This window comes from Chionomys nivalis, chromosome 18 (assembly GCF_950005125.1).
Source record: "Chionomys nivalis chromosome 18, mChiNiv1.1, whole genome shotgun sequence".
In the NCBI taxonomy this organism is placed as follows: domain Eukaryota; kingdom Metazoa; phylum Chordata; class Mammalia; order Rodentia; family Cricetidae; genus Chionomys; species Chionomys nivalis.
The window spans coordinates 21,871,105-21,885,801 of NC_080103.1; the positions used below are offsets into that span (position 1 = coordinate 21,871,105).

The following is a 14,697-nucleotide window of genomic DNA, read 5'->3' on the forward strand; positions in this document are numbered from 1 at the left end:
GAACTGATGTTTTGAACCCTGGGCTAACAAGGCAGGATCTACAATCCTTTTAGATCTGTTAGTTGCTTCCTATAAGCTCATTGACTTCCAGGATCCTATGTTAAACAGTAACTACGTAGCAACAACAATTATTTCTAAAGGAGCCAGTGACACCTTTCACAATCCATCCTGTAGTCAGGTTATGTTTTCAAGTTGAAAGGATATAATGAAACCCCTACAAATCAGCTTCGGCTCATTTTAGTTTCCATCCTTCAAATTCACATAAAAATCTTAGTATGAAACTACCACCTTCTGTGGCTCCAAGCATCGTGAAAGCTGGGAAGGATTGTCAGTTGTGGCTTCTCTGGAGTTGTTTACAAGAGTTACCTATCACTCCAGGATATATTCAGTCACCAAAACTGAGAGAGCAGAGTTTAATCCTGGACAAACATGGTGCACAGAACCAGTTCCTGCATGCTGTCCTTCAACCTCTACATGAACACTCACTCACACGTATACAAACAAAAACAAAAATCCCAAACAGGCCACAAGCCCAGAAGCATTCCCTGCTTTTGGAACTGGGTAGAGAAAGCACCTCTTGCTGTTTTAGGGGCTAGTCTACTCAAGTCTGGTTGCAGGAAGGCTTGTGGAGAATAATACCAAAACAGTTGTGAGCTCTGGGGAAGGTGAAGTCGAGTGCCTCCATTTCTGTCCATTTAGAACCTACACTGTGAAATAAATGAAAGGACAGAGACAAAACTTTTTGATGATGTTCTAAGTGGCTGATGCCCTGCTGTCAAGATCAAGATGCTACTGTGTGGAGCAGCAGGGCTTAAGCAGGCAGAAAGGCTCCTCTGATTCCCTGTTAGGAGTGAAGGACAGCGCATGGGCAACCCAGTGCTGACTACTTTCTAATTAATATCCTATCTATATCACAACCACCTATCTTTGTACAGGGAGGATTCCAATTTGGTACTGTTAAAACTGACTACTGATTTGTGTGTGTATAGGAAGGGGGTTCACCCGAGAAACTGAGTATTTTCAGGAGGAGGTATAATACTTTAAAATATGCATCAGATGTGTATTTTAAACGTATTTTTAAAAAGATTTATTATGTATACAGTGTTCTGTTTGCATGTATGCCTGCAGGCCAGAAGAAGGCACCAGATCTCATTACAGATGGTTGTGAGCCACCATTGGGTTGCTGGGAATTGAACTCAGGACCTCTAGAAGAACAGTCAGTGCTCTTAACCTCAGAGCCATCTCTCCAGTCCTTAAATGTACTTTTTAAAAAATTATCCAGAGGGTGGGGGTGGCGCATGCCTATATTCCCGGCACTTAGGAGGCAGAGGCAAGGTGGATCCTTATGAGTTCTTGGCCAGCCTGGTCTACAAAGCAAGTTCCGGGACAACCAGGACTGTTAGACAATACAAACAAATAAACAAACAAAAAAAACTGTCTAGTGCTGGCTAAGGATAGTGGTTTTTCTCTTAAATATTAACATTTAACAAAGAGAACATGTCCTGAAATTGAAAAGGTTCTTTTACATCTGCAGTGTGTCACCCGAAAAGCACTTTCAATCTTAAAATGTGCCTGAAAGATCTAGCAACGTTAAATTTTCACAAAATAAAAAGCTATACTGCTGGGCATAGCGGCACTGACCTTTAACCCCCCAGCACTGGGGAAGCAAAGGCAGGCAGATCTCTTTGAGTCTCAGGACAGCCTGGACTACACATCAAATTCCAGCCAGAGCTACAAAGTGAGACCCTGTCTCAAAAAAACCAAAAATGTTATATTCACTTTGGGTAAAGTTAGAAAATAGAAAATGTTGTCACCAATGAATTCTTACTTCCTAATATCACAGTGCTACAGAACTATATCTAAAAACTTATTGTAAGGATTTTACTTTTGTTGACATAATCTACTTTTAAGTGACATATGTGAATAATATCTTTTGGTTCCCTAGCTATGTTAGGCATGTTAAATATTTACCTAAATGATCTCATATGTAGATCCAAAAAGTCAAACTCATAGGAAGAAGGGCTGAGGGAATGGTTAAAAGGGTATAATTCTGATGTCTAAAATGAACAGAGAGCTCTGGGGAGATTCTCAACCTCCTAATGCTGCAACCCTTTAATACTGTAGTTCCTCACGTTGTGGTGACCCCCAACTATATATATACACACATATGGTTTTTTTTTTTTTTTTTTTTTTTTGGAGATAGGGTTTCTCTGTAGTTTTGGCCTCAAACTCAGAGATCAGCCTGCCTCCCTAGTGCTGGGATTAAAGGGATGTGCCACCACTGCCTGGTTCCATAAAAATAATTTTGTTGCTACTTCATAACTGTACTTTTGCTACTGCTACGAGTCGTAATTCATTATCTGTGTTTTCTGATGGTCTTTCAACCCCTGTGAAAGGGTCGTTCGACTCCCTAAGGGGTCTCACTCACAGTTCAATGAGTACTTCCTGGAAGCTGCTAAAACAGCTGGCAGTGTTCTGGAAAGTTTCACAAAAGGTAACTGAGGAAATAGTTATGTAAACTGACTTGATCAGAGTAATCTCTTGACAATGTGTACAAATAACAAAGTATCACATTATACTGAATATAATTTTGCCAATTGTATCTTCAAAAAGCTGAAAATGTTGATGAAGAAAAATAAAATCGAGTATTAGTTTTAACTACATATCAATACAAGTTGAATAGAATTGTAAAATATATTTTTGTTGTTGTTGTTTTTCAAATTGGCTTCAAACTCAAGAGATCCGCCTGCTTCTGCCTCCTGAGTGCTGGGATTAAAGGCGTGTACCACCACCGCCCGGCTTTATAAAACAGATTTTTAAGACCCCAGAAATTGAGGCTTAAAGATCCTTCGGTCATTTAAAACAAAGACTTATTTTTATTTTTGTGTATATGAACAGATGTGAGCCTTAGATCCCTTAGAACTGGAGGTACTGGCAGTTGTGGGCTGCCTGACTTAGGCACTAGGAATGGAATTTCTGTCCTCTGGGAGAACACAGAACGAATGCTCATGAGCTCAGCCACCACTCCAGCCAGTAAGGAAAGACAACTGGTGTACAATTGTATCTCCTCAGCTTTAATGCGTCACTAAGCAAACCATGACATATCCTTATGTTAACAGCAGGCTTCCTTTTTTCCTCCCACAGGAAAGCAGTTAGAACTGGTACCGGGTAGAGCCTCCTGACTTCTCTGGGGAGAGATGAGACTCTGTTAATGGAACCTGAGTCTATACACAAAGTTAGCTTGGAACACCCTGATAATACCCCCTTTATTTGGTAGTCTTTGAGTTTGGGCATGGAAACTTCTCAAGACCATAAAGAAAAAGAATCCTATAAAAACCCCTCAAGGAAAGAGAAGAAAAAGCAGGAAAAGCTCCAGCCTCAACTAGACACGTCTTCCTACTGAGTCCCAGCCACCACTGTTCCTGCAGCACTTATCCTGAGGCAGGCCTGGCCATTCTTTCAGGCCAAAGGCCACAGCCCTATTCCCAATGGCTTTGGCTGGTAACATGGCTAGCGGTTTAATCAACTATCTCTCTGGCACATGCTTCTGATCCTCCTTCTTTAGTTATTTCCCTAACTCCTCAATAATCAACTATTCCTTTCTGTGCTTTTCTTCTTAAGTCAGAATTTCACCAAAATGTTTCTCAAAATCTTTAAAACACTATTATTTTCAGTCTAGGAATTCATAATATAAACTAGAACATTTAAACTCTCATATTCTGACTTGACCAACTAGAACTAGAATATGTAAAAAATGTTAGAATTATCTTAGTATTTCCAAAGTAATTTAGACTGAAGAAAAGGTACTGGCTTAGAGAAGCCTGGTGTTCCCTGTTTTCTCTATAGATACCCTCCAGACTCTTTAAATCGTCTTCCTGTTTTCATGAAGACCTTTAGGAGATAAAGTCCAAAGAACACAGCTCAGGGCTTCCTTTGACCCTAACACATCCTTAATTCTAGATAAGCAATCATTCCAGGTGTGTGGCCTGGGTCCTTGGATAGGCTTTAGGTTGACAAATTTCCAGCATACAAATTGTTTAATTTACTATATATATATATATATATATTTTTTTTTTTTTTTTTGCCTAGAATATGTACACAGTTCTAAGAGTGCTCTAAACTCCAAAGGTTAAGGGAGCCTATAGTAGATTTAAATGACCTAAATAATAGTCTCATGGGAAGCTAAACTCTACAGGACATATCTGTAGTTGTGTCTAGAACAGGTGTAACTTGGACAGGCTCCTTAACTTCTGCTCCAGACTTACTCTGAATGTGAGAAAACCAGCAGTAAGTTATTTTTTTATTTGTTTTTGAGACAGGGTTTCTTTGTGTAGCCCAGGCTGGCCTCGAAATCACAGAGTTCTGCCTGCCTCTGTCTCCTGAGTGCTGGGATTAAAGGTGTGCGCCACCACTGTCAGGTTGGAGAAGCTACTTTAAACACCAACTCTACTTACTTGTCAGTACAAACAGTGCATCTGATGAATCCTTAAGAGGTTAGGCGAACATGACAGTCTATCTAAACAAGACAGACTTTTTTGTTTTGTTTTTGATTTTTAAATATGGTTTAGTTTAAGTATAGTAAAACCTGGCAATATGTTTTCATTCCAATCATGACCAGTACTCAGCTAATCCCTCTCTATGGAACCAGAAAGGAATGTGCAAAATTATGAGCTCCATATTCTCCAAATAGGATAACTCAAGGGCTGAGATTAATTTCATCAATCATCCATTCCCAATTACAAACCGGCAGACAGGGGACTTGTCAACACAGGTGCTCTCCATCTATCCTTTATAACCTGGAGTTTCCTTTACCCCACTTACATTTACTCCCAACTGGCAAATAAGAACAGAAACCACCTCCAGAGTAATGTTTCCTCCTGGGAAATACTGGAGAAGGGGTGTAGTGAGGTCAGTCCCTCCAGGATTTGTTTTTCCTTGGACTTAGCCTACAATTTATTACAGTGAGAACATGATGTCCCCAACCAACTTAGTCTCTTTCTGTTACAACCTCGAAGCAAACAGATTCTACAGCAGCTACAAGGCTGTTACCAAGGCCACTATATTGATCAGTGTAATTAAGATTCACAATTCATCAAGTCCAGCATGAGAAGCCAGCTGGGTCACTCTCTTCATAACAAGCCAACACTGGAAATCTTCCTGTCTTGCTTGCTAAGAAGTCTGGTACTGATGCTGGCACTAAAAACTCAAGTACTGAATTAGAAGCTGGAACCACCTGGGCAGTGACAGGAAACTGAATCTGTTACCAGAGCAACTGCACATATCTGCCATCTCTACAAAGCACTTACTTCATCTTCCAAAACGGAATTTTGAAAGACTCCCTCTCCCCCAAATCTTGCCAAAATCACATGCTTTACAGAAATGTCATCAGAGCTCATGATTAGGACAGCACTGGCCCCATTCCCAGAAGACTGTAATTCTAAAGGTGTGTTACAAAGACAAGTGTACATCAGGCTTTTGGGTGTCAAGTTCACCTTTGGTTCAGCATCATGAACAGCCAGCTTTGTAGAGTAAGAAAGTTGGGAAATTTGCTCAGCATTGCCAGCAAGGCTGTTAATACTTTCAGAGCCCTAACAAACACTCCAAATCCGACTGTTACTGTTCAACTCTTCATTATTCTTCAAACTTGCAACTCCCTCGACCAGAGTCCCTGCCCCTCAAATCCAGGACATCAGTCTCGACTTCGAGTAGAGGGTCCCCCGTGCTAAAGACTGAAAGTGGTAAGAATTTCAAATCTAAGGCTATGTTTCCAGGCTACGAGCTAATAAATGAGGAGGCCATGTACTCTGTATTCTCTTTTTCCTCTCTGACCTTCCATTTGTGGCATTAGAAAGAGCTTTGCTAAATGAGTGGGAATTCTAATTAAGTTCTCTCTGCTGTCCCTAGTTACAGCCTTATCCATTCATAAGGGAGGTGTAAGTTAGTAAAAAATAGCTCTGGCCAGAAGACAGGGAAAGCAAGTCAGGTGCCACATGAGTCCAACTTACTTTCTCCTGGGGACAATCCCTTCCCAGTATTTGATTCAATAAACATTCAGACACTACACACAGACACTATGTGTAAGGCATGGTCCTTGACCTTAAAAAGCTCTATGTAAAGAAATCAGATTTCATCAGTTCAGACTTAAACACAGTTTGAACTCATATGAAGAGTAGTAGGGCTGAGATTGTTCCCACCCAAAGTTGCTGAAATGTTGGCGTCTGTCTGTAAGTTTCTGAGTTACACTCTCAAGGCAATGAGTCCCTTGAGAAGGTGAGAGGCCTCCCAAGGAGGAGGGTAACAATACCACCAGCCTCAGCTTGATTCTAAACCACAAGAACAAAGTACAAGTTAGAAACCTTAAAAAAAAAAAAAAAAAAAAAAGCAAGCAGATTCTCGATCTGTAAAAAAAGGAAGTAACTATGAGGAGAAGCCTATTTAAAGTAGGATCTATGAATAATATGAGCAAATTCCAGGCAGCCCTATTAAAACCTCTAGAAGCAAACATGTTTCTGTGCTCCTCTGAACTTTCCTAAGGACAGAAATTATGAGTTCATGAAATTTTTCAAAGATTAAGACTCACAAGGTTAAGAACAATCTCATTTCCTCAGTCGTATCAAAGTGAGACTGGTTTCGATTCTCTGCCATCTATACATTCTGTATGTAGTTACCTCTTCTTGACTTAGAAACATAGATGAGGGTTTCCATTTTGAAAATACAAAATAAACTTCTTTTCTACATCTTTAAGATAATGTTAACAACTGAGTCCAAATGAGTTTTCCTTAGGGCCTTCTAAAGATGGAGATGATGAGGTATGGCTGGGGTGGGGGAGATCCAAATCTCTACCCCTCCAAAATATATATTTGGGCTATAAGAAAAACGGGTCACAGCCCAAAAGCTTGGACTTGAAGTCAAGCCAGTTGTGGGAGTAACAATAAAGTAATTCCCATAATGCCTATGGAAACCTGTGCCCTGAATGTTCACTACAGTGCAATTAGTGAGTACTAGAAGAGTTAGAGCCAATTATTTAAAACAGAACTTTATAAATCTTGTCACTGCCCAAAATACAGTATGAACAACTTCATTCAGGTCAAAGTCAATGGAAGTTCCTGTAATCTCCTCCAGCCCTCCAATTCCTTTACTCCACCATTTCTTATCTAGCTCACAAACACAGTGCATCACTATGGATTAGCACAAGAACATTCTCCTTGGCACTGAGAACCACAGGCTTGTTGAGATCTCAACGCCTACACCTCTGTAGCCTTGCAGGTACAGGAAGAGAGAAAAGCAAGTAACAGAGCATGCTTTACTAAGCCATCATCCTTCAGGTTGTAAAGAACTAAGCCTGAGGCAGGTCTGAGACAACAGCATTAAACAGCAATAGATTAAGCTATTTTACGATAACAAGTGAGTACAAGGTGTCCATTTCAAAAGAAAACTGGCTTGAACTGATAGAAGGAACACATTCGACCCAGAAAGCCCCCAAAATTACAGTCATGTTAACAGGTGTTTGAGACGTTCATGGCAAGTAAACAGGAGTGTACCTGGAGAGTTCCACAAACATGATTTTGTGAAAGTTCTTTTCCTAATCTCTCTTCTAGAATCCCAAATTCCACCTATTACTAGTAGTCTGTTACACCTTTTAACTTTGTGTCTGCTTTGGGTAGTAAATGATTAAGCCCCACTATACACCACTAGACAGTACCAGTAATTTGCATGCACCCTGAGATTAAAGCATTGAGCTTATATCTTTAGAGAAACTGATCACAGATAGAACAAATTAGTCTGAGTCTCAACAGAAGTGTGGGTGTCCTACCTAGTTCTGTAGGTGCTGTGGAGTGAAGGGACACATTTCTGTGGGAAAACTCAAAATTACAATTCAAAGGTATTTCTGTTTCATACAATTCAAGGATTCTGCTTTGGAAAGACCTCGAAATCATTACAATAAGAAAGAAAGAAAGAAAGAAAGAAAGAAAGAAAGAAAGAAAGAAAGAAAGAAAGAAAGAAAGAAAGAAAGAAAGAAGGGAGGGAGGGAGGGAGGGAGGGAGGGAGGGAGGGAGGGAGGGAGGGAGGGAGGGAGGGAGGGGAGGGGGAGAACCAAATCCTTCTGGACTTCTTGCTAGCCAGTGCTTGTTCAAAGATTATACTTGAGAACCACAAGTTGTTACCACATTCATAGCTACCCACAGATGGGTTTAACATGCCTAACGGGATTAAAGTTTCAAACATCTTTTTTGAGATAATTTGACAAGACTATAATGGGAAACATATTGGACCCAGGTGACACACTTCATATGGATCCAAAGCACATTTACTTCCTATTTGCTTTTGTTTTTAAAGACGGGTTCTTTCTTTGCAGTCCATGTTGGCTCTGAACTTATTATGATCCTCTTGTCTTAGCCTTTTGAATACTAGGATTATAGGTGTACACACAACCATATTTATAATTTTACCAGCCAAAGATGTAAACAATGAACCTATTATAAGTTAAATCTCTAAAGTTCTGAACAAATTTATTTAGAAATTAGAGTGTATCTAAGGCAATCAAACCAAGTAAGAGGAGGAACCATTGTCTGTGGAGAAACTGGGGAAAAAGAAGTCTTCTGGGCTGGGGCTATAGCTCTGTGGCAGGGCACTTGGTTTGCATATCCAAGGTCCTGGGTTTGATCCCTAGGACTTCAAAAATAAAAATAAAAATCTTATTCTCCTGACTCCTATTCAAAGACTGCAAATAACAAAGCAGCTGCTTTAAAGAGAATATAATAACATGAAGATGAGATTGAATTCCAGCACTCAGGAGGCAGAGGTAGGCAGATCTCCGAGTCTAGAGAGGATAGCCAGGACTACACAGGGAAACTCCATCTCAAAAAACAACACAAAACAAAAACCAACAAACAAAAAACCATAAAGCTGAGAAATGGCAACCAATCTAATTTCTTTTTGATGACTTTAAGGAGCACAGGTATAAAATCTACACAGCAGCAAGAAGCCTGTACCATTAGATAATTAAAGAGAAAAGGAGCACCCCGGATTTTACCTCTGGCGTTTTGTCCTGAGCAGTGCTTCTTTGGGCTCCGGATGAACTAGTCCTACACACACTTTACCCAGACCAACAACTATGCACAAAAGTAGTTTAATATGCCACTCAGCAAAATCCCGTGTCCTTCCTCCTCAGATTGCAGAAATTCAGAGAATGGTCAATATTCTGAGAGGTATTTGGAGAAACATATCCATCAAAGGAGATTTCATCAATAAACTGGAGATTTGGGTTTGTTCTATGGGAAAACACCAATCTGATACAAAGTCAATTTTTGAAGGTCCGAAAACAGCTACTGTCTCTGCAACAATGTAGCAGATGTATTTGATTCCAATTACCGCCAACACCTCTTACAACTCAAGGACTCCTTTCTCACGTCAGCTTTCGGAACCATACTACCAGAAAACACTGTAAGCTGTGAATAAGTTTTACCATGTGAGCTATACCAAAACAACCAATGAGATCCCATGATAACCGCCTTTATAATTCTTGGTCAGGAAAATATGTCTTCCATTATTTCTCATGTCTACTGAGGGACACGTTGTTAGGGATGTTTATACGGAGTTGCTTGTGGTAGCCAATCTCATCAATTATATTCAAGTTTAACAATTTTCCCCATTATTTCTGAAGTTTTGTCTTCCCTATTGTATTGTATTTATGACCTCCTATAAGCTACCTCAAATGAGAAAAGGCCCAGCAAGATTCTCAGCAAGCAAAAACATTTGCTGCCCAGTCTGATGTGAGTTTGATCCCTGGCACCCACAAGGTGAATGAGAAAAGATACTTCTGCAAATTATCCTGACTCCCCACATGCTGTGGCACACGTGTCTTCCCTCCATAAATTAATGTAGTAAAAAATTTTTAAGCTGGGTGGTGGTGGTGTACACCTTTAATCCTAGCACTCAGGAGGCAGAGGCAGGTGGGTATCTGTGAGTTCGAGGCCAGCCTGGTCTACAAAAGCTAGTTCCAGGACAGGCTCCAAAGTTACAGAGAAACCTTGTCTCGAAAAACCGAAATAAATAAATAAATTTTAAAAAGAGGTAACAAAATACACTTTAAAAAATTACTGTTGCTATCTTAACTTCCAAATGTGTCTAGCTTCATCTATTCCACACAGGTACTTATTAGACAGATGAGGAAACTGAGGCATATAAGTTATTCACTTAAGGCTGACCACCAATTATTTCAAGTCTGAATCAAACCAACAAGCCCTGTGATAAGGATACAACACTGGGTATCATTAACGTTGAATAGTAAGATGCATATGCTTTTACACATGCTGTACCTCAAAGCAAACAATAAATAAAAGCTGGCAAAAAAAAAAAGTACACTAGGATCTGGTCTTATTGAGAAGCACTGAGGTCACCTATATTCTTTGACCCAGGAATGTCCTCAATTCCAGCGGGGCCTCAGGAATGGGAATGACCCATGGGTTACTTGGTTTAGAGTCAAGCTGGAATCCTCATGGGTGAAGGACTACACCATTTGAAAGAGGCCATTTTCCCACACTACCCAGTACCATGCCAAGTTCCCGCCCACCCTCACCTTTCCCATACTTTGTCACATAATCATCACATGGAAGAGGTACAAAAAGTGATCTAAGTCATAAATCCAGCTGCAATTCTGAGGAAGGATAACATACCCCAAACCAGACTACCTCGAATTTACTACATGACCTTGACTAGTCCTTAAATGGTCCATTAACTAAATAATGTCTTTTATCATCATTAAGGGAAGGGTAATTAGTCATCGCAATGCATTTCAATATAAGTACAACGTAAATGCCACACAATAAAGTTCAAAGAACAAGATTAATAACATGGAGACACATAATAGCAAATGGAAACTTACAACAGGGTCTTCCCACACTCCTGGCAGACTTGCTTATTTTAGCTAATGGGAGTCTCTAAAGTCATTAGCACTTGGCTTCACAATAATACTCATTTGTGATCTTCCTCCCAGGAAGAAGAAAGGGAAAGGGATATTAGTGCTGCTGGCATTCAGCATTTCAGTTACTGGTTAGCCAGACTGGCAATTAACAATTGAGTACTGTGTGCAAGGTACAAAGCTAGGTTTCATGGCGATAATGGTAAACAAGAGTCCTTGCCTCTAGTTTACAACGTATAGTACAGATTTTGGCTTATCAGTATTGGCTTGCAAGAATATAGTTACACTGAAATAAAGAAAAGGAACAATGAAAACACTCTCAAGTAACTAGACAAAGGGTGGGCTAATGGTAAGAGATGAGCCAGAGGGATCAGGCTATCAGGGTTTCCCTATTCTTTCCCTTAACTCATCTGAGGCACTATGCGTAAGCATTCTGCTTGTAAGAACTCTGTGATTCCAAATAGTGCACATTGCAAAAGGTCACTTCTCCAACAAATCAGAGGAATGAGAGCACTAAAAACGAGGTCGACTGGATCCCTTAGGATCAAGGGATCTTCTAGAATCTTTTAAAGGCCCTACTGGTAACAATCTCAATTTTGTGAGAATACTAAGCTAAAGTACACAGTGATGACTTCTCTTTGCTAGACTTGTCTATTAATTTGTTTCCTGGAGGGCAAAAAGCCCTCTCAGGCACTAAGAACAGCTTAACTACTTCAGGTGCAGGGACCTTGGGGCTGCCTACCCCTGCAAACCTTGCTCTACTGAATTTATACCAGTCCCAAACCCCAACATGTACGGTAGGACAGGGTTAGCTCTGAAATGACTTTATACAAGAGAGGAATGTTTGTCCTGGTTTTCGCTGGCTTCAGGAAGGTCACCTCTTGGCAAAGGGTTTTTGGTCTACTGTTAACTGGGTGCCAAGGTGTAAAGTCGAGTAATGTTTGACAGAAAGCTCCAGGGATCTCAATGCCACCTCGGAGAGGGCTAGTTAAACTCAGCCGTCCATAGATCACCTTTTCCAAGAGCAAGAGAAGCTCAACCCACTGCACAATAGGCGGAACTTGTTCTGCTTCAGCGAGTGCAGTAAAGAATGAGCAATCATTTCTTTACCACCCACCTCTCCCACCTACCCAAGCTTCTTTCTGGAGGGATGTCTAAATGATCTATTCACATGACTGGGATCATCCTGCATCCATGACAGTGTCTACTGTCCCCAACCCTTAAATTTCCCTTTCTCGCATACTTCCAAGCAACTGGAAGACTGGGATGCAAAAATCATTTTTGACTTTCAATCTTTTGTTGCTTTTAGAGCCTTCAGCTGCATTTTTTTAAAAAAGCCAGTTCATACAGTTTTTCCTCTTGCCTCTAATCTATCACGCAGTTGTTGGTTAAACGGCCAACGCTCCCCAAGAGATGCCTTGAAAAAGCGCTCCCTGATTTCCCCACTAGCTTGAGGGGAAATTACCTGCACAGCCCCATCACCTAGAGAGGTCACAGGGGTCGGCTGAGCCGTTCATCCCCTCCCAATCTCTTCCTCAAGGCCCTCCAACCAGAAAAAGCCAGCCGCAAATACAAGGCCTGGCCCTCTAGGGCTTCAGAGAGATCCAGGAGGACTCCGGACGAGGGACAAAGAAAAGCGAGGTCAGAGCGGCCTCTTCGGCCCCAGATAAGCCCATGGCCGCTCACCGGCCACCCCCTACATCGTGTCAGTGGTCCCTAAGCACTCCAACCCTTAGTCCGAAGTCCCGAACTACCCGAGCCCGGGCCTGGGGCTTGCTCGCGCCCCTTCCGCGAGGGCCCCCGCCGGCACCCAGAGCCCCGCACCTTCTTGGGAGCCTTGGTGACTGTGGCCATGAAGGAGTACTTCTCAGCGTCCTCGATCTCCTTGGCCTGTTTCAGCTCCTCCCCGACACCGGGCAGCGGCATCGCGTCAGGCATCGACATCCCCCGGCCGGCCCGGCCCGCGGCTAACCCGCCGCCCCCGCCTCTTTCCCTCTAGCCCGTCCGCGCGGCACCCTCGGCCACGCGCTCGCCCGCCTTCCCGCCAGGCCCCGCGCCGAGCTGCTTGTGCTTCCGAAGGGCTGGGACCCGCGCGCCTCGTCGGCTCCGCCGTCCAAGACAGCCGGACGGAGACGGCGGCCACGGAACAACCAGAAGCGGCAGCGCGCTGCTCCGACCTGCCCGCGCAGCTACCTCCGCCGCACGCAAGCACGCACGCAAAGTAAGGGTAGAGGGCGGAGACGCCACGTCAAGTACTGGCAGGCCCAAGGAAGGTGGGGAAAGAGGCGGAGAGAATTGGCGCACTCTGGTGACGTCGCCACGCTGGGCCGGGCTGCGAGAACTGTTCCTTCCTCCTTGGCTGCTCCTGGGTGATGAGCTTCACAGGGTGAGTTGTAGCGTGTTCGCCACCAGGTGGTGCCATCAGCCCTACTGTGTGTTCCCTGTAAAGATGCCACAGGACTGAGCGACCTTGGACTACTGAATTTCCCAGAAGATCTCGGCTAAGGAGGTGGGGGTGAGGGGTGGAGGGGGCACCGTATAAAAGAGCAATGCTTGGGAGCCTAGGCCAGAGTCCCACAGGACTTATGTATGACCTTTCCTGGGATTGCCTACTCACTCGCAGCCCGCACCATGGCTGGACCCTTTGGACCAGAAGCCCAATTTCAAGGGCCAGTGTTTGCTTTTTGACTTCATAGGGGGCAGAACAAGCTGAGAGCCGTCTGGTTTCTACACAACCCTTTATGACCTCCATCACTATCTCCTCCTGGGCCTTGTCTGTTTACAAGACCTTCTGGCTGCAGGCGATGTGAAGAGGTCATTAAGATAGGATTGATGGATCTGAGGGTAGAGAACTAAGGGCAGATGGAGAAAAAGCCCAGGCCAAATTGACCCTCCCGCTGTGTGTTCTCTCTAGGATTAGTCTTTCCCTGCCAGCCCCACTCGCGGTGAGCCTGTAGGGCGTTCATGAAGTGCTCTCACAGTTTCTGGATTCTACTATGTACAGTTCCCGTGTGAGGCCCCGGGTGGCAGAGGTGCATGTGGCCCATTTATGTTTTCCAAGAATTCGTTCATTTGGAAAGGGAAACCTTGTTTGGAAGCTGGTGTCAGCTGAGATAGTCTGTCCTTTGCAAATCATTCAAATGACATTGGCTCCAATTCCTATGTCCTGTGGAAAGTACAATGTTGTCCCCAGGATTTCTGTGAATTGCTGAGGGTACTTAGGCTTTCATGGTCACCCCTGGCTCTAGTTCGCGGCCTAATCTGAAATTTTATTCACTGTTCCAGTCTTATGGCTGTTCCTTTAGCTCCTGCTGTCACATTAGCCCGTTCTCTTTCCAACTCCCACCCCTAAACCACAAAAATGAGGCTATAACATGTAGCAGAACTTTTAGTGAAGGTTTGTGGGTCACAGGGGAGAGGTTACATCACATGGCAAACAGTCTTCAATCACATTTCTGAAATGTTTCAAAAAGTTATTTCGGCCGTCTCACCACCTTGGGATTTCTCAATGGCCACAAGATCCCACAAAACTCTCTTCTGCTACACATCTAGCTGCCTCTTGCGACTCCCTTCTCATCCCTTTCCTTTACCCTTCTCCTCTCTCCCCTGGACTCTGAGAAGCCAGACTCTTCTCTACTGTGCTAAGAGTAAGTCTTCCTGGGACCTTTCCCCTAAATTCCTCTCCATGTCTACTTTTTTATATCCAGCACCTCACCATGTTGTGGTTGTTTGTTTGTTTGTGACAGAGGTTCACTCTGATGAAGCCCAGGCTGGCT

The 14,697-nt window shown here is 42.9% G+C and overlaps 1 protein-coding gene across 2 annotated transcripts in view; it reads right to left on the reverse strand.

Moving 5' to 3' along the window:
* The window catches only part of Ahcyl1 (adenosylhomocysteinase like 1), a 34,142-nt gene extending 21,005 nt beyond the window's left edge, over positions 1-13,137 (reverse strand). The window contains exon 1 of one of the 2 annotated variants that reach the window (XM_057793137.1): positions 12,746-13,136. In XM_057793137.1, the coding sequence (XP_057649120.1) occupies positions 12,746-12,865 (120 nt within the window). In that variant the 5' untranslated portion in view covers positions 12,866-13,136. Of the gene's footprint in view, positions 1-12,745 lie in introns of both variants that reach the window. The other variant, XM_057793138.1, reaches the window with a different exon arrangement.
* Positions 13,138-14,697: the final 1,560 nt, after the last annotated feature.